The 27,252-nt window shown below is 40.7% G+C and overlaps 1 protein-coding gene across 2 annotated transcripts; it reads left to right on the plus strand.

Annotated features, from left to right (window-relative positions):
• Positions 1-4,026: 4,026 nt before the first annotated feature.
• cdc42ep4b (CDC42 effector protein (Rho GTPase binding) 4b) lies at positions 4,027-25,483 on the plus strand. Of its 2 annotated transcripts, XM_044337345.1 has the most exons (3): positions 4,027-4,263; positions 5,361-5,405; positions 21,362-25,483. In XM_044337345.1, exon 3 carries the CDS (start codon positions 21,541-21,543, stop codon positions 22,540-22,542), a length of 1,002 nt encoding a protein of 333 aa, XP_044193280.1. In that variant the 5' UTR covers positions 4,027-4,263; positions 5,361-5,405; positions 21,362-21,540; the 3' UTR covers positions 22,543-25,483. The 2 variants fall into 2 exon arrangements, with proteins under 2 accessions (XP_044193280.1, XP_044193279.1); XM_044337344.1 differs by lacking the exon at positions 5,361-5,405.
• The last annotated feature ends 1,769 nt before the right edge of the window (positions 25,484-27,252 follow it).

Here is a 27,252-nt window from a genome sequence, read left to right on the forward strand (position 1 = left end):
GCGATTCTGGTGCTCAATTGCAAACTGGACAAGGGAGATGGGAGAGGGGGAAGAGTGAATATGCTGGGCTAAATAAAACTGGAGCAAGGCCGCTAAAGAGAGAAAGAAAGGAGAATTGAATGGGGACAAGTTGTGACTATTTTAGAGAGACAAGATCTTGGATTTTGTTGCAATGGAACATCATCAAGTCAAAAAACTTTGTTGGCAAATCAAATACTAAAAGAATCACTTTGCTGACACGTTTCAGTTCAAAGTTTTTAATGAGTGCTGTATGTCATCCATTCATTTTTTTTTACATTAAGTTATCTTGGATTATAAGTAAAACCAGTCTGTTGCTTGTCAAGCTGTTTTGATCAGTTCAGTCTAAATATAAATACTGTTTGTTATATTAAAAGCTCAGCAACCAGCTATCTGTGACAAAGTCATCGCATCGTAATTATTTATGTGGATTTTGCTGTCTTTCAGTAAGCTTTTAGCTAAGAAGTAACACATCTTATGTCACGGCTGGGCAAATGTACAGTTTATTGCAGATAGAATACCTTGGAGCATATAACATGTATCATTGTGCAAGTATAATATACAAGTGCAATGGTTTAGTATCTGATAAACCTTCAAACATGTCTCATTTAGTCCTCAAACTTAGACAAACTGGACTTTTTGGTTTGTATTTCAGCTTCTCACGGGTAATTATAGCAAAATGTCCACACCAGTATTTAGTCTGAACATAGTAAACAATGACAGTCTTACATGCACAGGATATCATATCATGTTTATCACATCAACTTTGATCACAATCAAATCAGAACAAAAACCATGTTACATTTAGTGACATGTCATAAAAACATATATGGAAAATATAAAACATGCAAAAATGCTAGTGTGAATAACATGTCGGCGGTGCTCTGTGTTTAAATGTTTGTGTTGGATTAGTCAGTGGCCAATTAGTTGATGAAATTCTACTTAACCTTAGGTCTATTAAGGGCATCAATAAATTGGATCAGTGCAGATGCTGTGAAATCCTGTTATTTGGTTACAAATGTCCCCTCCTGACTTTTTCATCTTTTTTCTCCACTCCTGGAAAACCATTCATTAGCTCATCATTTCTTCTTTTACCAACTAAACTGTCTCTGCTGGACCTTTCAACCCATCATATTAAGGGATACCTGGAGTTAAGGGATACCCTGTTAGTAACAGTGGAACAGAAATGTTTTTTTTTAAAAATAGGAACTAAACTAACACACATATACATGCATGACAGAAGTACATGTACAGTATCAGATGGTGTTAGATGCTAATTGGATCACAGTCAACTTGATCCAGGGCTAACCTACTAAACACATAGGCATGAGAAGAGAGGAGATTAGATGGGATGGAACAGGGAATTGGAACGAGCACATCCAGAGCGCTAATCCCTTTTTTGAAAACACATGGGAAATTTCTCTCCAACAGAAGAATCACAGACAGGAAGGTATTTCACTCGCTGAAATGTTCATTTCCTTCTCTCTCCCTCAGGAAATGAATGACAGAGTAAAGAGTGAGCTGGTGGTCCCTGTTAAAAAGGGAGCCCAAGGTACTAAATAGCCCTGATGAGCTTTGAGAACCCACGGTTGGGATATTAAAGGATTCAGACAGAAGGTGTAGTTCAAAGGAGTTGAAACCCTGAATTTAATTGCCTCATTTGTGAGCTTCACTGAGGGTGGTTTGGGGATTTGAAGAGGATATACTGGCAGTTGGAGAAAGGATACTAATTTGAGAAAGGGGATGTTCCCTGAGCGCTGTTCACGAATGCCTTTGTAATGTGCTGTTTGGTGGATGCCTAAAATTGGTTTCTAACTTAATGTGCATTATGATAAAGAGCCCAAAAATGATGCTGTGTGCTCATAACCATGTTGGCGAGTCCATTCGCCCAAGCCAACTTCAATCTCACTCTTCTTGCAGTTTGGACAGACTCTACTTTCCACAGTATGTGGTTTGGTTCAGGCAAGATTTAATTAGAGATGTGAGGCAACTGGAAATTGTGACATAAATTGCTGAAATTGTTGAAGTCATATTTGGTCACAATTGTGTCTATGCCATTTGGAGTTATCCCTGCGTTGGTTTGTTGTTGTTGACAAGAGAGTATCTCATGTCCCAATTTCTTACTGTAGCCTTTCCAGGCTGTATGCATTACATAACGCATAAGACAAAGCCACACAAGGAAGTAATAACTGAATAAGGGGCCCACTTCAGGGTAATGCGTCATCAAAGATTTGTGTTCCTGCACAACCTCACTGAAGTTCTGAGGCAACCAAACAGAGCTGCCATAAAACACTTCACCACTAATTGGTCCATCGTGTAACAATATAAGACCTGATGATATTTACAGGTGGCCGAAAGAGGCTTTAACAGACAGGTGGGCGTCAATGGGGTAACAAAAGTGGAAGTTCACACCTGAGGACCAGATGAGTATTGTAACCAGACAAGCACAAGCTCATTTCTACATGACCTAAATGTGTTACGCATCAAAGGTCGTAAATTTGCTTTGTGTGTGTGAAATTAAAGGCCATTTTTAATGCAATTTGGAGATTGTCAAGAAATAATTGCTGTAGAGGGCACCACGTCTACCCTAATTACCTTCATAGATATTATGAGTTAGTGATCATATAAATCAATATGTCTGGACCTTTAATTATAGTAATGGGCTACTTTGCAGTACACTTGCCCTTATGCTACAAATCATGAATGAGAGGAGCATTAATTTGAACTGAACTTTATGGGCTATGTTCATGGTCAATACCTGTTACAGGTACTAGGCCTACATGGTCATGTGTATTAAAGTTTGTGTGTTGTGGCAATCATGAGAAAGAATGGGGTTGTTAGCATACTTTTTTAAAAATTACCATATTATTATATTACCTAAAGTCTAAAATCTGCCTATTATTATATGTATGTATGTATAGATTATTATATATATACTTTAATTTAAGGAAGAAACCCACTACATACAATATGAATGCAAACAAATCCAATTTGAAGCGTCCACCAATTATTTCAGGAGACATAATAAAGCCATAACACACAGATCTCCAATTCTCACAGACTGTGCTTGTGTGAAATACATTCATTGACTTCCTCTTTCAACATCTGCTGGTTCAAATGATTCACTCCAAAATATGAAGAAGTCCAGTTTAGAGAGCAAATAACTACAGAGGGAGAGTTATGGGAATAGTTCGACATTTTTTGGAAACGCCCATGTCGGTTTTCTAGTCCAGAGTCAGATGAGATGGTTGATACCATTCTCATGTCTGCATGGTAAATATGAATCTACAGCCACGTGGCCGTTAGCTTAGTTTAGCACAAACACTGGAAACAGGAGGAAATAACTAGCCTGTCCAAAAGATTTTTAAAAAATCGACCTACCAACACCTTTAAAGCTCACTAATATGTTATCTTTATTTGTTTAATTTGTACAAAAAAGTGTACAAATGAGAAAGTTGGGGTTCTTCAGGGGGGATTATGTGTCAGACTATTTACTGGTTTGGCATAGTAACTGCTGGAGTCTCTTCTGGTTGAGTCAACCAAAAGGTGACTCAAGTCACTGCACTCAGCCAAGAAATAGTCTGTAAACGCCAAAGATATTACATACCAATTAATGAGCTTTAAAGGTGCTGATAGACTTATTTTGCTAGTTTTGAACAAAGCCAGGCTAGTTTCCCCTCTGCTTCCAGCTTCTCTATACTTTTACAAAAGTGTATTGGTCTCTTCTCATAAGTCCAGGCAAGAAAGCGAATAAGCCCAAACTATTCCTTTAAACTGGTGTGTTTTTCACGGAACTATTTGAAGATCTTATTTCATCGCCATTAGTCTTGAACTAATGGCCTGGGAGCCCCACCAAGTTGAAGTTCTGCCTATTGTGATGTGTTGAGGGGGGGGTAAACGGGTAAATGGGGCTCTGTCCCTTTAAAACGCAGCAGGAGGTGGTGCTCTCCAGCAGAGGAGGAGGAGGAGGAGGGGGGAGAGAGAGAGAGAGAGAGAGAGAGCGAGAGAGAGCGAGCAGGGAGGGGGAGGGCCGCTTTGTGCGCCACACAGCAGATGCAAACTACGGACATTGGAGCATCGACTAGGGGACTGTCCTGCCGCAACTCTGCTGCTCTCCTGCTGAGGAAACTAACCTGAATTTGGAAGGACGCAGAGGTTTTTCCTCCCAGTTCCGCTGCTCTCCTGTGTTTACGAAAGCTTGAGTGGAATACAACCTGAAACTTCCCAGTCGCTCGGACCCTAAAGGTAACATTTCTACATGGTGTGACTATAATAGTTTTAGCGGTGAAGTAAGCTGTACTGTCGTGTTGCATTAGACTCGACTTTTATTAATTACACGGCGACAGCAAGTGTGTCTAATATAGTTTTCAGACTAGTCTGTGAAGCCGGACAGCAAACATAGGTTGAAGTTAAAAAAAAAAAAAAAAAAGGAAGAAAAAAAAAAGCAAACGGTGTGAAATCTGCATCTCATTTGAATGTCAAATCTGCTGGAGGACAATCAGCGCCTGGCAGTCGCATCAGGCTCTTGGCTGTCCCGTATGGAGACACAACAATGAGCTCTTTGGCGTCCTCTCTGTCCCCCATGAGCCTGGAGAAGACCAGAAAGTAAAAGGGCAAAACCATAACATTATGAAAGTCACCACCTAAGCATAAAAGAAGCATCTACTTGGGTCAAAAGTTGCTTCACAATTGATTCTATGTTTGGTTAAACTTTGTAAACTTTGCTATTTGAAATCTTTTTTTTTTTTCATGTCAAGGAATCTCCAAATATTGAAGTTTTAAATTACCTCATTTAGATTTTGGCACAGAGCACCCATCTTACAAGAAGTTATGCTTTGTATAATTCATTAGACATTTACATAATCATCTATTCTAGATGCAAGGCCGAAAACAAAATCAACAGATTAAATGAGTCGTTGACTGGGTTTAATTCTAGGGAATTAAATAATACTGAAATTGAACTATTCATCATTTTTGGAGGGACCCCCGGGAGCCCCATTAAGGGCCCCTAAGGGTCTTCTGGACTCATAATAATTGACTTATTCAGGTTGAAGATTACCCCATAGTGGGAGCCAGGTTGTCTAAAATAAGTGTCCCAAATTACCATTTTCAGGACAGGATGTGGTTTAATCAGAGCGAAGCAGATGGACTCAGAAGCATCAGTCCTCTTCACTGACAGTTACGTAACATTAATACTCTGCAGCGAGAACACAGTTTGGAGTTGGAAATCTCTACCAAGAGCTCAACAAACAAACGCAGCTACTTTCACTGTCATCCCTCCCCCTCTCAAATTTGTCTGCCTTAGCGCTCCATTAGTTTGTTGTTCCTGTTTGTGTTTACAGACGCTGGCGCTTGCCTCCTCGTGGTCATCACGCCTGATGAACTGGGTAATTTACTCTTGGATTGCCATCACAGCTGTATACCTGCCCGGCCTCATTCATCACTCTCTAATTGAAGGCAATATAGTGTGTGCTTGACTTTAACTACGCTGACCATAAAGTATGCGGGGTCTGCTTTATAACGTTCATTATTCCTCGCGTATCATCAGTAATCAACTCTTTTGTTCTCGTTAAACCATCACTCTCAACCGAAGTGGACATATTGAGTAATGGGCTTGGCGTTGTCAGGCTCCTGCCCTTTGACCCCCTCCTGCATACACACAACCACACCCAAAACAACAGCCCTAAGGTCTGTCAGTATTTGTCATTTAGCTTGATGAATTATTTCCCCAACACTCTGATGTGATGGAGAAATGAGACGCTTTTAAGTAGAGAGATTAAGGCCAAGGTCAGACATCATGCCAGCAGTGAGTTTGACTTTTCTTGCTGTTCTTTGTGACTTTCCTCTGATAGAAGTGGTGCATTATTACACACACATACACACAAATACACACACACACACACACGCTCCAGGCCTTCCAGCTCCTCAGTGTAAGGCTTCTCCAGAGCTGCCAGGCAGATCTCTCTCCATCAAGATCTATTGTATGCGCCTCAGAGTCAGAGGGGAGGGGTGTGTGTGTGTGTGTGTGTGTGTGTCATCTCTGACTGTGCTTTTTTTTGCAATGGAGGCTATTTCAGTTTGGTCTGGAGGGGACACTGCTGCTGCGTAGTGAGGAAGCTGGCTACCTGCCCGACTCTGACTGTGCTGAGGTCATTACAGTTTTATACTGGAAAGAGGGCGTGTAAGAGTGGGGGGTTGGGGAGAAGTAGTTAGACTCACTCGCACTCTGTTTCTCATGAAAACGTTAACTTCAGGCAGTTTCTCCTGCGTACTGTTAAAGCGGAGGGGCAACTCGTTTCCTTGTGAATCAACACAGAGTCAGTGTTTTATTTGTAGGTGCCCGGGTTCTCGTTAAAACCCGTGGAGGTTTAATGTATAGAGCATGTTAGCTGGAGTCAGATGTGATAACTTACAGCATGTTGCATGTACGTGTTGCTTCCCATGCCTCAGGAAAATTATTTGCGTAATCCACCCACCTTTATCCCAAGCTCCATAGCAGACCGTCCGGGAAGGATGGGAGAATGTCTTGATGTCTTGACCAAATGTCAAGATATTCTCCCAAGTAAGTTTTTATGAGCTATTTTTAGCATGTTTTGAGAGGTTTACACATGATGTTAGAGGGGAAATTCATTGTAATTTCATGAGAAACAGAAAAAAAGAGGGCAGTTTGCCCAGAACGAAAGGTAATTTTTTTCAGTTTTCATTGAGTAGAACGTTGGAAAACAACTTGATAACATTATTGGAAGTGTTTCAGAAATGCTCTCCAGAGCTCTGCAGTGGGAGCTTCACAATTACTGTGAAGTATTAATCACTTTACAAGGTGAAGGATGTGTCGTTTTTTTTTTTTTTTTCAGCTGTTGATATTGGAAAGTAATGAGGCTTTTGTTGAACTACCCGAGGAGTGTTGGTTTGTCTCAGACAATTACAGGAATCTCTCCGCTTGCAAAGAAAGAACCGAGGTCTTTGAACTGTGAGGAGAAATCATGTTGAGGAAGTTTGAGTTAATTCTTAAACACATTTTATGAGGTAGCGAAACCCAACATCATGTCAGTGTCTTCAGGCGTTTCGCAGAAGATATTTAACTTTGTACTTTGAGCAAATGGAAAGTTAAATTCCATCAGTGATATATTTAAACAAATTAACTAGAAGTTCATCAATCATTATCTATAAAAAGAGGTTCCCTTCAATATGTTGAGGCGAAACAAAGAGTGATTTTAAAGGTAAAATGATCCAATAATCCTCAAGAAAAAACAAAGATTTGAGGAAATATGGTAGAATATGGTTGCTATCCTGTCAATCATCTTGCGACCCCTGAGATTTATATTGTGACCTCTTGTGGGGCCCTGAGCCCAGGTTAGGAACAACTGACTTAGTCGACTAAGACCGTAAGTTCATTTTTGTTCTCTAGAAAGTTTATATTATAAGTTAGAGTGGATGTATTTCAAATTATCTGATTTTGGAATCACACAGTTTGATTATTGAATCGTTAAAGAGGTCAGAACTGCGTCAGCTGTTTTGGGCCAAACCCTCTTGAAAATATATCAACATTCAAGGTTCAGCACAAGACTGAAAGGGAAACCATAGCCGACTCTGGCAGAGTGACGCTACAGGCCTTTAACCATCTCATCTAACAGCAATATATCACGGCTGTTCCCACAAAAAAACGGCCACTTTCTCTTTCTTGTTTTGAACAACAACCCGTATGCACCCGATACTCAATAGCTCACATCTGTGGTTGTTTTGGTTACTGTCTATGTTACGTGATCATTGTAGGGGGAAAAATAACCAGTTTAACAGGAATTATTTTGCTTTGCGGTGTAACAGTACTCTACGCTGAAGGCATTTCACTCGATGCTTGATAACACTATCAGTATCACTCCACAACTCCTAAACACATGCTTCATAGTGACATGTTCAGAAAATTTGGCTGTATATTTTTTTGGCACGTCACCTTCCCCCTTACAGCAACTGTCATTGTTTATTTACCTCATTGTGTTGTTTAAGGCTGTAAAACCGGTTCAGATAATTATCATGTTTGTGTTAAAGCAGTTGCAGTGAAGGCGAACGCGGCCAGCTCGGTGGGTATTTCCCACGTTACGAAAGTTCCAGATCATCCTCTGTAGTTTTGACTTTATGAAAGAACATCTCAAAACATCAATCATCAGCTGGCACACCTGTCCAGCTCTTCTGTAATCCTCTCTGTTTACAGTACGTGATCATGCAGGCATATTTTTGAAACATAGTCATAGCTTTTTTGGTGATTGCAGCATGTTGATGAGTAAGGGTGTAACGGTATACAAAAGTCATGGTTTGGTACAAATAAGAAAGGTAGAAAATAACATTTTGGTCTTTATTTTGAAAAATGTAAACTTACAACAGTGGTTCATTACTGAAACAGTTCCGCATGTCAGAGTAAGTGGATCATTAAACTGTTTTGACAGTTATTGTTTGGCTCATGAAGCGTATTCTTGGTATGACTGCATGCACCCAACCGTAACGTCTGTACCATGACAGTTGGGGACCAATACATACCGTTGCACCTCTACTAATGAGGACCTGGTGGTATGCTAGTACCAGTGAAGGGAAATTCAGGTCAACCTTTTCTGTCTGATAAGCTTATTGGTCATGATAACATTTGGGAAACACAGATGCCAGCAAGAACAATTCTGAACGGGGTAGTGCAAGTTTCCTACAGCTCGCGATTCACCATTCAACTTTGATTCATAGTGCCACAAGGATTTCCAGGGGACTACTTCTGTTTTTATTTTCAGTCAGACTCAATGTCAAGTGTTTGAGATGATTTCGAGGAGTCCTATAAGAGAGATAATGGCGTACGCTTTAAGATAAAGTTTCTTCTTTGACACCGGCGTTCCACTTTGTTGTAGGGTCAAATACTGACAGGAGGTGGTGCGTGAAGCATGAAAAGTTCAAATACATCCACTTAATGCAAGGATATTTTCACATCCCTGCATGAAATGGGTGTACTGGCTGCAGCCTCCCTGATTCCTAGGTGATGTGAGAGGTTTGACAATCCAGCAAACACCTAGTCTGAAGCATACTAACACCTTTACTGGAGTTGTTCTTGCTGGTGTCCAACATGGAAGTGGTGAGTAAAATGCTATCATTGCCAGTAGTCACTATGGACAAAAATATAGCTAACACATAGGTTGACAAGTAACAACATGGCTTTGAAAATGTGCTAAAAAAGCCTCTAATTTTGTCTTAAGCAAAATAAACCATCATCTCCTTGTGTAATTTAAATTAATTAGATTTTTTTTTGCAGTGTGAAACTGATAATAACCCAGCAGGTGATGTATATTTATAAGATTTGTCAACAGAATGATGTAAATGAAACAGTCCAATAAGGAAGTCAGTGGACCTACTTTTCTTTGCTAAACATTGCTCACATTCAAGTGCAGTCACTCCTCCACCAGCTCTGTCATCTGTGACAACATTAACGCAGAGCTTCCGTGCATTAGTTAAGCATTAACCAAGTATGATTGCATTAAGTTTCCCCTCCTCCCTTAGTCACTGATATTGCTTTTAACAGCAGGACCACGGTTGTGCAATATGTTGACCTGACTACGACTGAGTCATTTGTATTGAGAACGCACATGCCTGGCGGTGTGCAGCTGGCCATTTTGGGTCCGGGCTTTGGCCTGTTTACAGTCCAGCGAGCTCTCATTGTTTTGCAGCTCTGTATGGACACAGAAACAGGTGGTCTCTCCCAAGCGTACTGAAAAGACAAAGGAGGACTGTTTGCGTAACTGTGGTCACCTCTGTGCCCACTGGATGACAAATCTTTGCCGGGAAACTGGTTTCTGAGATGAGAACGGTCGCATGACCTATTGTGGGATCTTATCATGGTCGTCTGATGATCCTGTGAGAATTGCTGGTTTCCTTATGAATAAAGACTCACGTATCTTCCTGGCCCGAGGCTTTAGAGGATACTTCTAGGTCAGCAATCTGGTGCTTTGAATGGATTGTGCTGAAAACTTACAATACCTTGATAGATAAACATCTCAGGCCTTTGTCTCTTTGTATGAAATGAATTTGAATCACTGTTAATAATGGGTGTTGTTCATGTGTGGGTCACCTTTGAGTTTGTTTGTGTGTGTTTGTGTGTATTTCTCTGTTTTTCCTGGAAGGGTTTGGTTCCAATCTTCCTCAGTACCGCTTTGTTTTTTCTCCTCTATTGTACTTCGTGTGACATCGCGGGTTCCTCGGCTGTGGAGACATTTTGTCTGCGGCTTTGGAACCAACAGGGAGCGTGTGTGTGTGTGTGTTTGTTTGCTTTTGAGTTGTGCGTTTTGTGTCGCTCAGTGAACAGAGGCCGACTCTTCCTGACGACCCTTGAACCTATCTAACATAAGCACGAGGCCGTTTGAGCGGGAACCGATGATGGACTTTAGACTTCACTCTGTGCACACACCAACGCTTTCATACCTCCACACACACACACACACACACACACACACACACACAGTTCAAATACATGTAAACACAGCAAGACGCAACATGCCATCTGTATATGTTTCCCTAATAGAAACATCATGTTTGCAGACTCTGAGCTCACAGGAAACACAAATTGTCGCTTGACTGCCAAATCAAAGCAAACCAAACGTGAAAGTTATCTTTAACAAAAGCAAATAAAAGGAAGATTGATTCCAGTAAGATGACACTGATGATACTGAAGTAATTCCCGAAAGCGCTCTAAATTTGGCACATTTGTCATCTGGCAATAAGATCTGTGGGTTTCAGAAGAGCTATGTATTACAAGTATGATGTGAAGATGTGACTTTTAAGTACCTTGTTTGTAATGTTCCAATCAGTTAGATAGGTTCATTTTTTCAATTAATCTTAATCTTAATCTTTAAAAATAGTGGAAATTCCCCATCACGAGTTCCAATAGCCCAAGGTAAATTCTTCAAATTGCTTATTTTGTTCAATTTACAGTCCAAAATCAAAAGATATTCAGTTTACAGTGATATAAAACAGAGAAAAGTAGCAAATCCTCACATTTGTCAAGTTGTAAACACTGAATCTATGACATTTTTCTTGATAAATGACTCGATATCAATCGAAAAATCAACCGACTCATCGTTTCCGCATTATTCTTAGTCACTAGAGCTTACACAGTATTTAGCTCACATTAGATAGATCACATGCACACTTACCAACTTTATCTCAGTGAGCTGAGCTGCTGATATGTAACCAATCCTTGTGTGCTTAGTTGGACATTCCTTAAGAGTCACTTTAGGAAGACCTTACACTCACTGTATGTGCTTACTCACAGCAACACGCAGCACTAACCACATCACGGTGGGTTTAGGTAAATCGAGCAAGGAAACAATTACGTTAACAACACGCTTTACGAGGGAAGGCGCTGTGTACATGTTTCGGCCTTTATCTCTCTCCTGTTCTGGGTTTTTTTTCAGCTTGTCAACTGTTGTGAATTGCTATTATCAGGCTGAAGTGGCCGTGTTTGTGGGCCGGTGAGCTCTCTTTTGTCAGCGAGTGTTTTGTTGTTTGCCGCCGGTGTCATTAAAGTTAACACCACGGGGGTTTATTAACTCATCTTGTCAGTCAGGGCTCGGTGCCTGTAGGTCTTTATTGCCGGTTTGTGTGTTTGGCTTCGGCGGGGAGGCCGCTGATAAAAAGGCCGGGGAGCCGTTGAGAAGTTGACACAGCGCTGAAACGGTCACTTATCTTGCAGTCGCACTGAGAGGCCTCCTGCTGATTTCACCAAAGTTTGTGTGTGTGTGTGTGTGTGTGTGTGTGTGTGTGTGTGTTTGTGTGTGTGTGTGCGTGTGCCCTGTTTGTCTGAAGGTTGTCACGCTGGCATCGGCTTATCGTTTTGGTGATTTGGCACATTTTGTTTCCTCATTCAGAACAAACCTGTTAGCACTCCTGACCCTCTTTATTTGGAAAAACAATGGCGGGTATGGCCGGTAAACCATTTGAACTTATTAACCATAGTGCAAGCCAACTGTGATATTGGCGTCCCCGCTGTAACAGAACATTCTGGACTCTCTCTCTCTGTCTTTTTTTAGGACAAACCTCAGTAGGAATTCTGCTTTGTTTTGTCATCCAACAGCTATTGGACGGTTAATTCAACTACTTGGCTCAGATCCTGCCCACTGGTACCAGTCATGAATGCTGTCTGTTTGTCAGATACTGATGGGGAGGATTTCAGCGATTAATTAGACATGTACCTGCATGCGCACACACATTATAGTACAATCCCTCCACTGTGGGCGTAATGAGGGTTTGGGTACATTTCATGCAGTGCACGGTGAAAGAACGTCTGTCACTGTGCTGGCATGACTGAGTGAATCCAATGCGGTGACACCCTCCACCGCCCCTTTGAGGGTGTGTTTTTCCTCAGTGCTTCCATCTGTGCCTTTCCTTTTTTTTTTTTTTGTGAAAGTCCCTGCAGTAATGTTGCTCCACATGGGAAAGGTTGTGCCCCCTCACATTTTCACTCAGAATGTAAATTTATACATTGAGAGGAGGGGTATTTTTTTTCCCAAAACAAACTCTTAGGAGACTCGTTTTGCGTAAAGGCGGATTTTTACAGTCAAGAAAAATGCTCATTATCTATCTTATTGTTTTCTTAGCCAAGATTCCTCTTTTCCCTCTCTGGCACAGCATGGCAGCCCACCCAGTATACAACCAAACGCTGCCCAACCATGCAGGAGTAACAGCTTTATAAAAGGCCAGCTTGACTGGAAACACAGAGAAATCGTTTGGAAGCCTGTCCTCTGCTTCTGGATATTAGGATTTGGAAAGATTAAAAAAAAAAAAAAAAAATCGGTCCACAAAGTCACGTGGTGATTGTGTTACATAGTGTGCGGGGGTCATAACAGGAGCTTCTGCAACACACCAAAAGGGATAGAAGATGGATTTTGGAGTCAGACTGAGGAGGTCTGGCTTGTTGGGGCAGTTAGCGGTTGGTTTGCTTGTGTATCTTGGTGGACAGAGGCGTGGTGTTTGCTGTCCTGAACTCCCGTCACACAGCGTGGAGGGCCGGCCCAGGCATACTGGCTTTATTTGCTCACATTGAACACGCTGCCCTTAATCCTGCTGTGGTTTTGTTTCTGCCTGTGCGGCATTGGGGCCCTGGAGGCTGATACAGTGCAGTTTACACACAAACTCACACACACACACACACACACACACACACACACACACACACAGGGCCTGTAGTACTTGGGCAGCAGTCCTGCTGATGTAGGTATATTTTCCCAGCTCAGCCGTTTTAACTTCTCTCCTAAAGCATTTTTTACATGAATATGATTGTGTTCGCCATGTTGTGAGTCATCAGCAGATAAAACACTCAACATTTCAAGTGACTCACCTCTGACCTCTGTCCAAGTCCAACCTGTTGCACGTCTCAGGTTACTTTTTGCTCTTACATTGCCAATGTCTCTAAATGTAATTATGCAAACCATTTAATATTTGTATAGTTGCTCACATTTCTGCATATATTGATGCACTTTTCCAAAGTGACTTCATACCAATTTCTGCCAGCCTGAACAGCCTTATTAGAACCCACCAGCTTGACACATTTGCATGCCATATAGTGACATAATGGTGGAAACTCCCACAAGCTATAAACTTTATTTTTGCACATATACCCTCTATAATTAGTTTTTATTCCTCCGTGCTGGTAACAGCCATGGCTGGAGGGATCACGTTTTCGGGTTGTCTGTTTGTACGTATGTACGCCTGTCCGTGTGTCTCATCCTCGTGAACGTGATATCTCAGGAACCCTTTGGGAGAATTTCTTCAAATTTGACACAGCTCACAGCCTTCCTCAGTGGAATATAATAAAACTGTAACATTCATAATAATACACTCCACTAAGGAAGGAAGGAAACGCTAGTAAGTGGACCTTGAATTAAGATTTCCTCAGTCTTTTAGAAAGTGTGTTGCTACTGCCTTGGATTGCAGCACTTTTTTTCTCCGCTTTAATTGCTGCATCGGTGGAACACATAATAAAAACACTAAATATACTGTACATGATCACTACTGGTCAATAACTCCTCAAGCTACTTTTATTTAGCTTAACTGATCAATTCATCAGCAAAACAAACAGGTTAAGGTGGTGATGATGGGACATTAGGCAGCTCCAGCACTTGTTGGAGTGCTCAGTTGTGCTGTTGTGCTACAATTATAAACCGAAAGTGTCTGCTCCGTGACCATCTGCAGCAGCGGCAGAGTCACAGCAATGTACCGGAGTGAGACGTCTGTCCTCCCTCCTGCTCTCTGTTGTAAACACACGTAGCTGTTAGCGAGCAGCTGCTCTCATCTCTCCCTGGGTCTTGGTGCTTGTTTTTGGCAGAAACTCTCCTGCTCTCTGTCTGCTCAGCCTGCTCTCAGTGTGTCTCTCTCCTTATGGTTGCTCTGGTTCTGCTTCTAAGTGGTGGTCGTGCATCTGTGTGCACCACAGCCCGGCTGTACACGTGTCCTACCGGTGATCCCGAGCAGCAGCAGCCTGAAGCCCGCTGTCACTAACCCGCCGTAAGGGGTATATCTAAACTAAAAATCTAACGTTGAAGATCAAAGTAAGCATTCTACAGATATTGAGCGTCATCGACAAATATATTATCTTGTGAAATGTCTGGTGTGACTGGTAACATCCCTAGTACAGTGCGCCCCAGGTGTGTTTACATGCATTGGATCTGTTTACCATGGGATCATACTTTCTAATAGTCAGAGTTGCACCTTTGTGAAAAAGGGATGTTCCTAGACACATGGGTGGTGAGGCCATGCAGCTTCTTTTTCTTAACATTCCCATCCTTTTGTCTGTTTGGGTTCCAGATATTTCTGCCGTTTATCATCCAGGGTTAGCCTCAGAGCTGTGTGACTAGATAGGAAGTTTAACAGGAAGAACAGGTTTTTTTCTGTAGCAGGCGGTAATGAGCTAGTACAAAGGAACTAAGGATGGTTAACTGCACGGTGTTTTGTGTCAATAATAGGTAGACACATTGTTGTCCACTGTATAAGTCACACATTTTTAGACCTTCTGATTCACTTTTCAGGTATTACAGGTGTGTTAGGCGAGGTTGAGAAAACAGCGTATTTCTTTATTTATCATCCATGTAGTGAGTAAAGGGCAGTAAGTTGATGGATTAGAGGGAAATTTGAGGCACATCGAAAAATACTGTGAAATAAGATAGAGGCTTTGTTAGTGTTGAGTGGTACACCAATTCATCCGTATACCAGTTTTAATTTCTCGTACGATATGAATTTTTCAGATAGCGCCATACTAATCAAAGGGGCATCGCTGAAATAATTGCTCTTCAATAGACAGAAAACTCTTCAATAGACAGAAAAATATATAATTGCCACGAAGAACGCTATGGTCGGGGCAAGCTGTGTTGAGTTAATTGAGAAGGGACCCCTATTAACTGCATAACCTTCTTAATAATGGTTATAACATAACAATTAATAATCCACAACTATATCTCTTTAACAGGGCAAAACACCATTGCACACAACAATTTGTAACACTTTTACATTTTCAAAATTACACTGCCAGACAGCATGCTAGGTACAGCTCACTAGCTAGCTAAGTGGCTCCGTTATTGAGATTCCAGAGATTCAGATTGAGATTCGGACAGTTATCGGGGCAACCTCCGTCTGCCTCCTACTGCTTTAGAAATAAACATGATTTTTACAGAGTCTGAACAAAAGTAAACACAGAAACTAGCTGCCTGTAGTAGCATTATGGCTAACTGCACTCATAGTGATTAAAATTAGAGTTAAGTAAGGTAAGAAATAATTATATTTAGAGATATATATGACTTATATGCACAGTATAATAAAATAAAATATGTCAATAAAATGTGAAAACTTCTATCCAAGACTTGACACTTGGCAGCCTCCTCTCCCCCCGTGGGAATCAGATGTTTGGGCTCAAGGTTACGGACCTCTCAGTCAAGTCGGGACAAATGAAGTTTGCCGATCCTCTTTGTCAGAGTTGAGAACTTTTCCATTCTTATGCGGCCCCATTGATTAATTGATTAGCAATGTCATAGACGGCGTTGCCTAACTCGTATGTTCATTTACATATCAATGCTGCTAACAATAGGAGTGAACAATGGAGGAGATTGTGCCTAGTTCAAGGTTAAACAAAGCAGAGATTTTCTTATTGCTCAGACAGCAGAGTCTCTGTCTTGAACATTATATATTTAAAACAGACTTAAAGCCAGTCTACATAAGAGTTTCATGTAAAAATACACGTTGTAGTATTTAAAATCACAAAATGACTGCTAAAATTTCTGTTCGGCAAGGCAAGTTTGAGACAACTGAAAGTGCTTTACATAAGACATAAAAAGCATTAAGACAAGATATTAAAGAAACAGAAGGCAATATAGAAATACAGTTAAATAGTGTTTAAAAGAGTATGATAAAATAGAAGATAAAAGTAAGCTACAATAGGATAAAAACAGAAGAATAAAAATTATAGCACAGTTAGAAATGCAATTCTAGAAGTGGATATGGAAACATCCCTGCTAATAGAAAGTTATTTTAGAAAAATACACTGAGAGTTGCAGCATGATGAACACACGCATGTACAATTTACTGACTTAATATGACACGATTATTTTGGTATTCATAACGATTTGTGGTCACAGATATGCGATGTTGCCATGTGGAACTCTTGTATAAAGTACTTTGGAAAGCTGGTATTGGTTATCTGAATAAATAGCTAGATACATAAGCCCACTATTATCACTTGTTGGAACTTGGGAAGCATATTTTTTCATCATATCCATACTATAGTCTAAAGATATCAAGGTAACTTGCTAAAGAATATTTGGTGTCCCATAACTGTTATGTAATTGCTCTTTACCTGACTTTATGTAAGATCACATGGAGGCTTCTATCTTGTGAATAAAAGATAGGCTCTTTCTCTGTCTCTGCTTTAAAAATTTAAATGCAGTCAAAAATAAAACCAAGGCACTCTTGCAGTCAGTGCATGCCTGTTGGTTAACTTGATAGTAGTCAAGCTGTGATTGGACGAGCAGCCAAAGCCTCTTTTGCCTGTGCATTGAGTGGAAAGAGAGAAAGTGGCATGGGATAGCCGAGGACTGTATGGCGCCTGTGATCCACAGGATTACAAGAGCAAGACTGAACGCTGATGAGCATGGTGGTGGCTGTGATGTCATTCTGTACGCATGAGTCTGCGGGCGACATGAGATGCTCTTAATCATTCATGGCCCTGTCACCACTTGTCTCAGTTTGAGCTGGTGTCATGTGGCACTTTGAGTGCTTGGTTACATAAAGGCATTGTCGCTGGATGGCACGATGGCTGAGCATTAAATTCTCAACTGAGACAAATAAGATCATACTTATTACCTCTCTGTGTATACTGAGTGTTGTAACACAAACATGTTCAAACAAATGTGTGTGTGTTTGTGTCCACATCCCACTGTGTCCTGGTGGGATGACCTGTTTGTCTGTATAGCTCTGTCAGCTTGTGAAAGAGTGCTGAGATGGAATTTTGCCCCCAGCTGAACTCAGAGCATGTGTGGTATGGGCCATACAGGCCAGACTGAAATCCCTGGTCACCACGTCAGCACAATATATGAGCAAACACACAGCTGTGACTATGTGTTTTTCTGTGTCCAGACAATGAAGTGGACACATTTTTCTGACTTTGATTTATTTATGACTAAGTCATATATTATCCTCCATACAGTCATAAAATAAAGAGTAAAGCACCAGCAGATAAATTAGAACGTCCATTCCAATCCATACCCCACTTTCTGTGTACAATAAATAACTGAATAAAGTAAAGTAAGGTAAAATGTTGGAATAGTCCAGCAACATTCAGTCCTTACTATGCAAATGTCTAAAAGCTAGCTGTAATAATAATAATAATAATGATAATAATAAAATGAAGGAAAAAAGTCCAAAGAGTTGAGATATTAGATATATAGAACTGCAAAGATTAGTCGATTAATCTATTAGTCAATGGACAGAAATGACCATCAATCGAGGAAATAGTCGGCATATTAATTGATAATGAAAATAGTCATTAGTCGCAGCCCTAATTTGATAGTCACATGGAGATTGGAAGCCATATATAACCAAACATATTCCAACTCTTGTATCCTTAAAAAAAAATCTACCTGACAGTTCACACTGAATAAATCAACAAATCATCTACAGATTTTCCAGATCTGAAATAAAAGGAGATATTTCCTCCAGGATAACAGAAAAGATTTCTTTGCACAGCATGTAATTAGGATTAGTGTTTTGTCAGGCATGACATTTAAAAGCTATAAACAAAGGCAGTGTTCCCCTGTATTTTATGAGCACCGCTGCTAAAATATCTCACGATCATAAATATCAATGGGCTACTAATTATCTTCACTCGCACACTGTGTGACCATGATGACACCCTATTTACTGTGGAATTGTTTTGAGTCATCCTCCCTCTCCTCATTCTTCAAAGGACATCTACGTGAAAGGTACTGTTATAAGAGGAAATGCGCAATATACGTGCGTAGCGAGTGTGTGGTTGAGGGAGTGTGAGAGAGCAAGCGACTGAAAAGTGACAGTGAATGCGAGTGGAGCAGGTAAAGGAAAAGGTTAGCAGTAAGTTGTCAATCTGGCAGTAAAGTGTTAACAGATTCAGAAAAGGATACATAAAATATTCTTTCTTTATGTGAAAGAGCATTTAAGGCTCCGTTTTAATATGCAGAACATTAAAGCTCTTTTTTTAGACTTCTCAAATGGTCTTTGGAATGTTATTTTGAAACAGTAGAAGGTGCATGACACTGCCATTCTTCATGATTTACCTTTTTAAAAAGTACTGAAAGCCTAGAAGTGAATATGACAGGACTGCCTGCAGGTTATATTTCATCTTTTGTCATGCCTACAATAATGGGGTCTTGATGATCCTGGGAGGGAGAGGAGAAGGAGGGTGAAACTATTCCTCATCAAACACCAAGGGGCCCCCACAGACATAAAATGGGCCATTTCCTTGAATGAATTAAGGTGTGAGGTTTGCACCTTTTTGATATTTGAGCTCCCACTGACATCTTTTATGCTGAGGTTGAATGTCCTCTAGTGTCAAGGCACATCAAAAGCATTCCCCTTCAGCTATAGCACTGTGGTGATTGTCTTATCGCCCTGCATGTGGCCACCAAGAAGGGTTAATCCATCTGAATGAGTTGATCTCTCCATGTAGGGGATAAAATCTTTCTCTCTCTGTCTCCGGCCGGCTTAGAGACAGGAAGCTCGCTTGGTAGTCAGTGCTCTGCTCTGATGTTGCCATAGAGAAATACAAAACTATGGGCAGCAGGGAGGAACATATTAGTTGATGAGTTGTCTTGAGTGGCCAGTCACACATTCAGCAGCCTTTTGTGCAGCAGATGCTAATTGGCTACTGCACAAGGCGTGAAGTAATAAAGGGTTTAGCTAATGATAGATCATACGGCATTAATCTAACAACTATGAGTCCGCTCAGAGGGACTTTGTTGGTATTTGTTTGGTCTAAGCTATAATCTTATAGTTTGGCATCCAGTTGCTGTTAAATAGCTTTCGTAACAGTAACCATTCCAGTTGTGACGTTTAAGGGTGTGAACTCTTATGGCTCTTACAATAGAACTTGAAGACCAGCTTTTTAAGTTTGTTATTTGCTCTTTGTTAGGCCTTTTGTGTTGTATTTTTTGTTGCTGTAGGGGATAGGGTGCATGTCCCCCATTAGCCCCACCAGAGCTACTGAAGAAATCTTGAATGAAGTTGTTGATTATAGACGATAAAACCTCGACAGTGGATAGAGTTCAGTCTTCTTTGGGGATGATCTCTCTTGAGAAAGAGGAGCACACAAAAAACCCCAGCACTAGCTTTTATCATCTCTCAAACCCCCCCTCTGTTCCCTCTAGTGCTACAGTTGGCTTTCCAGCTGAATGGGTTCTTGTCAGAGATGCAAATGTTTTCATGGGTGACGTTCCTTTGGAATATTGTTGAGTGAAGCCTCCATTCATTCACAGGGGGAATACGCACTCAGGCCTAGAGCGTGGGCTTCAGCTCCAGTTTGAAAACACTGAGAATGATGGGATTGCTGTCTGGCTGAAACAATTGAAACCCTTGTTAATGTCAGTAACACATGGAGCTAGCGGACTGTAGCTAGCACATAAGTGGGCGTTACAACCTCTTCTCCATTCGGTTTTGTGTTAAGATCATGTTTCAAGGCTTGCTTCACTGGTGAGTTAAGGACAGTTTAGTCTGAGAAAAGAATCCTGCTGAAATCAGCCATATTATCAGTTAAATGAGTCAAAGATCATCAGTGGAAGCTCAGGATCAAAGTTACCTGCCTTAAATCAAGATTACCGAGCCTTTATTCTGTCACTGCTATTTCCAGAGCTGGTAGACACACATATGTACTGGGAATTGCCCATTGATGTGTGTTGAGTTAAGAACAGATAAAATGAGGGCAGTGATAAACAGGCCAAAATTTTCAGTTGGAGGTGCTCAAATCTCACCTTTAAGGCTGAACAGGCAAAAGTGAAAAATGAAAGAGAAACATAAAGTGGCAGTGGAAACATTTTATCCGTTGATGATAGGAGGGTTACAGAATGCAGCAGATCTGGACTTTCTGAGTTGTGCTGTAAGTCGATCTGAGCTGAAGAAATGCTGTTCCACTTCATTCTTCTTTTTTTTTTTTTTCCTCATTCTTTTATTCCTGGCAGCTTGAACCGCTCCGGCTCCCAGTATCCTGTGTTTTGGTGGTTATGTAACAGTCAGGGGCCTAAATGGGAACTAAAGCACAGCAGTGATAGCGGACACTGCAGCCACTTGAAAAATTGAAAGTGACAGAAGCCTATTAAGGTTTTTAGAAAGAACTCAAAAATGTACCAGAAGAACTGTACCAACAGATTTGAATGGGAACTTATCTTGCCATGGTAAACTTCACAGGGAGTATTATCACTGGTTTGAAGTAAGGTGAGGGTTCTGGGAACTTTGTACCAGGAACCCTTTGTTCACCATTACATAACACCTTTACAGATTTCTCCATTTAAAAGCTTTTGCTAATTTAGAACCACTAAATTGAGGCTTCATTTTGAAGTGCTAGCAACACAAATTTCCATACTTTATGATGATCTTAACAGAGAGTTATGTGATAGTGGGTGATGAGAAATGAATAGATATAGCTCTTTAGAGAAGCATTTAAAGCAGTATGTTGCATTTTCATCAGAATAAAATGCTGTCTGATGTAACTGATTACATGTTTCCACATTGCCTGCCAAGGTGCAGAGCTAGTCTTGCTTTACATAACTACTGATGTGGCTTTAATGTTCTCTATTCTTCTTCTTCATAGGCTGATCCAACCATAAGATGAAACCCGAGCTGGAGGACCATAATGGCTGCACACATTAAACACCTGGAATTTCACTTGTTTTGACAACATCTCATAGAATTGCCAAAGAACTCTGGAAGGAACTCCTACAGAACCTAGTTTCACATCTGTCTGTGGATTATAAGAAAGAGACAGCCATCATGCCTATTCTCAAGCAACTGGTGAACAACTCGAACCAGTCGAAGCGGCGGTCTCGGGTTGACCTTACTGCAGAGATGATCAGCGCTCCATTGGGAGACTTCCGCCACACCATGCATGTGGGCCGGGGAGGTGACGCCTTCGGGGACACTTCATTTCTTAGCACACGATCAGGGGAACCACCCAGAGAGCCAGAAACGAAGCAGGGCTCCCCGGGCCCCAAACCAGGGCTACTGTCCCGCACTTTCAGAAGCAGCAAGCGCTCTCAGTCAGTAAACCGGGGAGACAAGTATGAGTACAATATGATGGCGCAATCTGGTGGCTCATCCAACTATGTGAAAAATGCCATATCCCTGCCTTACCTAAATGATGAGGATACTAACAGAGGCGGCCAAATGCCAAAGAGTGTTTCCTCTAGCCCCATGAAGAAGCTGATGGAGATTGACACCAAGCCGGTAAATGGAGCAGCAGCGATGGCGACATTGGATGCAGAATTTGATGAACGTAATTTCGGTGAACTTACAGATTTGCCCCCATCCATGCCCAAGGGAGGCGGGATGAAGCACGCAGAATCTATGATGTCCTTCCACATTGACTTGGGGCCCTCTATGCTCGGAGATATCTTGAGTGTGATGGAAAAGAAAGGCTGGGAGGAGGATGACCTCGGCTACGAGGAGGGCAAGGGTAGCGAGGGCCGTGGGTCCCCCTCCCTCATTCCCCACATAGATGATGAGGAGGAGGAGCAGGCCCCTGCAAGGCCACCTCGCAGTATGTACCAGCAGAAGGCCATGGTGGACCCCTACACCCCAGAGCTACGCACCAGGAACAACCACCACAACCTGGATAGCTGCTCTGTGTCGAGCTCTGGCTCGGCCACTGAGGAGAAGCCTCAGTACCACATCCATGACGGCGACACGGACAGTGCAAAGTACAGTTCGCCACGTGGAGAGGAAGACAGAGATTTCACCTTCATGGATGAGGATGATGATGAGATTCGAGTGTAGGCTGACCTGGTATCACTGCTAAGAACAGTCTTGAAGGACACTAATGGAGGAGGACCAGACGTTGGGAGGCTATCGCAAGCTGGGAAAGGCAGGGGAGGGATTTAGAGGCAGGGCAGCATCTGATTTAAGCTTCTTGTAGATCAATTTAATCTCTGTCAAACATCAAAAATGAAACCAATTAAGCCTTATTCACTCTACTGTAGCAAGGAGATGTGATCTGAGTGTGTGCTAGAGTGCAGAAAGACTGGCTCACAAAGTGGGCGGTGACTGTTGCAAATTATTTGCAACATCACACTTTGAACTCGTATGTATTGGAAAATTCTCCATCATCAAAGAATACTGGCTCTCGTGTTCAGACCCTGTCCTTCTCACACTCGTTTTAAGAAGTAAAGGGTGACCACAAGATTACAGAACTGTACCCCAGCTGTCAATCACATTTGGAGTGTGATGTGTGAAAAAAAACAGGATACGCGAGGTCACAAACTGAATGTGGATGTGTAGTACAAGTTCTGAGGAAGGAAGAGGGAAAGGACAAGAAGTGAAACTCAGATAGCTTTGTTATCCCTGTGTGTTGGAGTGATTGAGCTTCATTTGCCAAATACAGTGTTTTGGCATAGACACTAAATAGATAAAGTAGATAATACTTTTGTCCACATCTGACTTTAAGGGGTGATTTCTGCTATTTTTACTTTATTTTAGGTACATACAGTATTTGGCAGTTGGTCTACAGAAGCCCATTGTTTTTGAGTTGAGTAGTTTATAGTTTTGCAACTGTCTATCATTGGAAAGGTCTTAATTCTTTAAATTCACAGACAAATCTGTGATATTTATTTGTTAATTTTCATAAGGGACGGATCATACTTAATGTGCACTGCTAGGTCTTAAACGTTTTGATTTTGGGTTTTTCTGATATGTTTAATTTCTTACAAAATTTCTTAATGGTACTACAGAGTGAGTCAATTTTTTTTTTCTATAGAAATTGGCTAAATTGCACTTAATTATTGGACTCAAGTAGACATAAAATTGTCAATAATCACATCACTCCTGCTATCACTGTCATGGTAAGGCTGTATTAGTTGACAATGACTTTTATTTTACAAAATCCCTCGCTGTTAGTGAATGTTTTTTAATTTGCAAAAAAAAAAAAAAAGTGGAAAAAAAAGAGGCCTTTTGTATGTGTTACATGTCCTATACTGTTTTTTAAACACGTTTTAAAACTGACAAGGGCAGAAGTGGTGATTGTGGTTGAATATGACTTTACAACTGATGTGTATTTCTGTGTTCACTCCACGTCATTACTGCGGTTGGTAGGATTAGCAGGTCAGCAGAGAGACGATGAAGAAATGTCTGAAAGGGAGTCGCTGCATGGTTATATCAAAATTAATAGTCATGGCTTCATCCAAACACATCTCTTCTCTCTAGACATCTGTCCATACTTGTCTCTACAAGCAGAGAAAGGATGTAAAACAGGTACAAAGTGTTATTAGAGCGCAGCTGGGCATCAGGTATGTCTCGGGGCAGTGAGAGTGAAAGATACTCCTGAACTGGCACCACAAGTGATAAAATTCACCTCCTCTACACAACACAAATCACATAGTAGGAACAGATGATTAAATCAACCAATCATCTGGCCTTTCCCAGTCTACTCATTAAATGTGCTGGATTATTGGCCCCCAACCAACTGGAACGACTCCAGGAACAGCAGGGTCAGGGACAGACAGGTGGGCTCTTTCTCTTTGGCTTTTTTTTGTGTTTAGTTGGTTTTTACAATACAAGCTCAATCAGTAGGCTCAGTTTCAGTTATGAATTAAGACAGAAAGAGAGGTACTTTCCTGTCTGCTATCCATGACTAAGGTCTGACCTTTTTTTTTTATTAGGTGTTAGAAAACTAATTGCCACATTTGACAAATGGGAGCTTTGAATTTTCTGTTGTGACACTGATGCAGGGGTGTGTACATTGCTAGAACCAGGATGCTGTGCCATTCTGCCTTGAGTTATTGTTGTTTTGGAACCATGTCTACATGAGCAGGTTGCGAGAAGTTCAGAGGTAATTGCCAAGTATATTTTAACCATATTATTGGGTAAGGTTAGCAGGATATTGGATTATGTTTATTTTTTACCAATGTATAGATATGCAGTATGATTTGAGTCAGATCTTTTTCACATTTTGATGTAAATGGGCCAAATTTTAAGATGTCTTACTTTTTTTTTGGATCCATTGTGAAATATGTGGTTTGTGGATTGTTTTGGGCAGCTGCAATCCCTCATGTTCATCACCAAGAAATGGACACTAAAAAAAGAACGAAAACACTCCTTATCTGCCATTGTTTTAATCAAGTAATGTAAATATAATTTGTGCCATCAATTACAATTACAATTACAGTGAACAATCTTTGTTATCGGCAGTGTGACTATGTGGTACTAGTGTGAGAACCAGAAAAATGTTAGCGGCTTAAACACTAAATAGCACATTTTTGGCATAATTGTATTTGGGATTTAGAATTTGGAAGATGTAAATAGAGAATTATGGAAAAGTATACAAAATTACTCTGACATACTTTCTTGTAATTGTCTGAACTTTCTGGCACTTGTTGTGTTTTTCTGTGGGAAACTTCTAAGTAGGCCAGAACCATATAAAGGAATTTGCGAATACTTTCTGCCCCAGGTCTGCTTAAAAGTTTTCTGTGCCCTGACGGCTGTGGTTTGGCGAGTGGCAAAAAAAGATAAGGACTGCGAAAAAACAACTGGCTCAACGTTCAGCTGTAGAATGTTTTTTTTTTTTCTATTCAGTGGCTGTAGTGTTATGCCAAGTATGTACTGTTTTCTCTTCCTCTTTTTCAGTCTGGTTTTACAGTATATTAATATATTTACCTCCCTCACTTTCCTTTCTTTGAAATAACAGCTATATTTTTCAATAAAAGAGAAAGCTGGTAATCTTTAACTATGACTCCGCTGTTTTTGTTTCATCTCTAGAAGGCCTGTTACTACAGTAGGCGCCTTCATTTTCAAACTCTTATGCAAGTTTATCCACACTCTGCTTCCAAAACAGGCAGAACACTCATACGAAATCTGACCTTGAAGCACGCCCAAGAATTTTTACTGAGGGAGTCGCTGAAAGAGTTCCAAGCACATCCACAGTTTAACTAACACCCACTTGGAGGGGATTATACTACATAAATAACCCTGAAATGAAAGATAAAACCTTGTTGTGTGTAACAGATTCCACATCACGGGCAAGATCTGTCTTGTTAGCTAATTACAGTTAGCTCCAGTCTGACATTGATTTTAACTGGCTTTAGAGCTTGGTTGATAAAGCATAAAGATGCATAAAACACTCAGACATACCTTATATTTCTTGACGTGCCATGAACCCTACAAATATTATGCAGCAATTTAAGACGGCACATTTACTTCTTTTTAATATAATCCCATTAGTTTTGTATCTTTAACAAAAGGTGAGTGAATGAAGCTGAAATGGTGCATGCATGATGAATGATGAATGGAGAGAACAGTAAATTAACTGTACAGATGGAATACATCACAGCTTTTTTCTCTTTTTTTAACAAATCCAATTTCTCCAGTTGATGACCATCTGGATATGAGATGACACAGAGTACTCTCTCCATTATTCTTACATGTAATATATGAGGTGTCACATTGGATCTGTGCCAATATTGTGACATACACATGTTCAGTGCAGTTGGAAAGTTTATGTGAGAGTTTCATGAAGAGCATCATGATCTCAGGTCTAAGAACAGTAGCTGAAGTGTTACAATATCAATGCAAACTTTACAGAGACAAACAAAAAATATCCTGATTTTACTGTGGATATTTGCCCTCAAAGCCACGTAACAACTGACACAAGCTTTGGACAATTCAGTGCAGTTTGTTGAAAACAGATAGCTCTTTCTTTCAGCTTGGCAGATTACTCTAAAGCTTCTTTATACAACCCATAAAATGATGACATGAATTGCAAAACTGTTGGTTTAAATTTCAGCACTTAAAAAGACAAGAACTGTAAGTGAATGCACTTGTTTGTAGGTGTGTTATTATCGCCCTCTAGTGTCAGTTCTATGTAAATGAAGGATTATTTTTCTGCAGACCTCACAGGTGAGTATACACAGCATTTAACACCTCCATTTTAAGTGCTTAGATCTATCAAACTACAGCTGTAGAGGGCAGATGTCCATAGTTCTGCTGTTGTTGGATAATGCACCAATCATTGGAAGGGAGGATGATGTAAACATTTTCAGCAGATTTATTATCTTCAAGTGTAATTATATCCAACCTACAAATAATATATTATGGTCTTAATGAAGTCTGGAAAGGTCGACATTGTTATTTAATTTCACATGACTCAGTGAGAAATTAATTAATTAATTCAAGGTCCCTGCAATGTTACATCTGGCAACAAATGGTAGTCCAGTCCAGCAAATCATGATGAACACTTGGCTGAAATTTGATTTATTTGAATCGCATCAATTTCACAGTCAGGGCATCATATCTGGTTTGTTGTTGCTGCTGTTGGTTTTGTATTGAGAGGAAGGATATTCTGCAAACACGCAAAGCCCCGGCTGATCCCTCAAACGGGTTTGCAGAGCAAACTATTCATGGGATTTAAATCCTTATATTAACCTAATGTGAAAATAAAACATAGCCTCCACAAATGTGAGTGTGTTATGTGACTTTAAGATTACCTGCAAGATCATT

This window comes from Thunnus albacares, chromosome 20 (genome assembly GCF_914725855.1).
Source record: "Thunnus albacares chromosome 20, fThuAlb1.1, whole genome shotgun sequence".
Lineage (NCBI taxonomy): Eukaryota > Metazoa > Chordata > Actinopteri > Scombriformes > Scombridae > Thunnus > Thunnus albacares.

Coding starts and splice junctions, on each gene's coding strand:
- cdc42ep4b (XM_044337345.1), top strand. CDS start 21,541: ATGCCTATTCTCAAGCAACTGGTGAACAACTCGAACCAGTCGAAGCGG.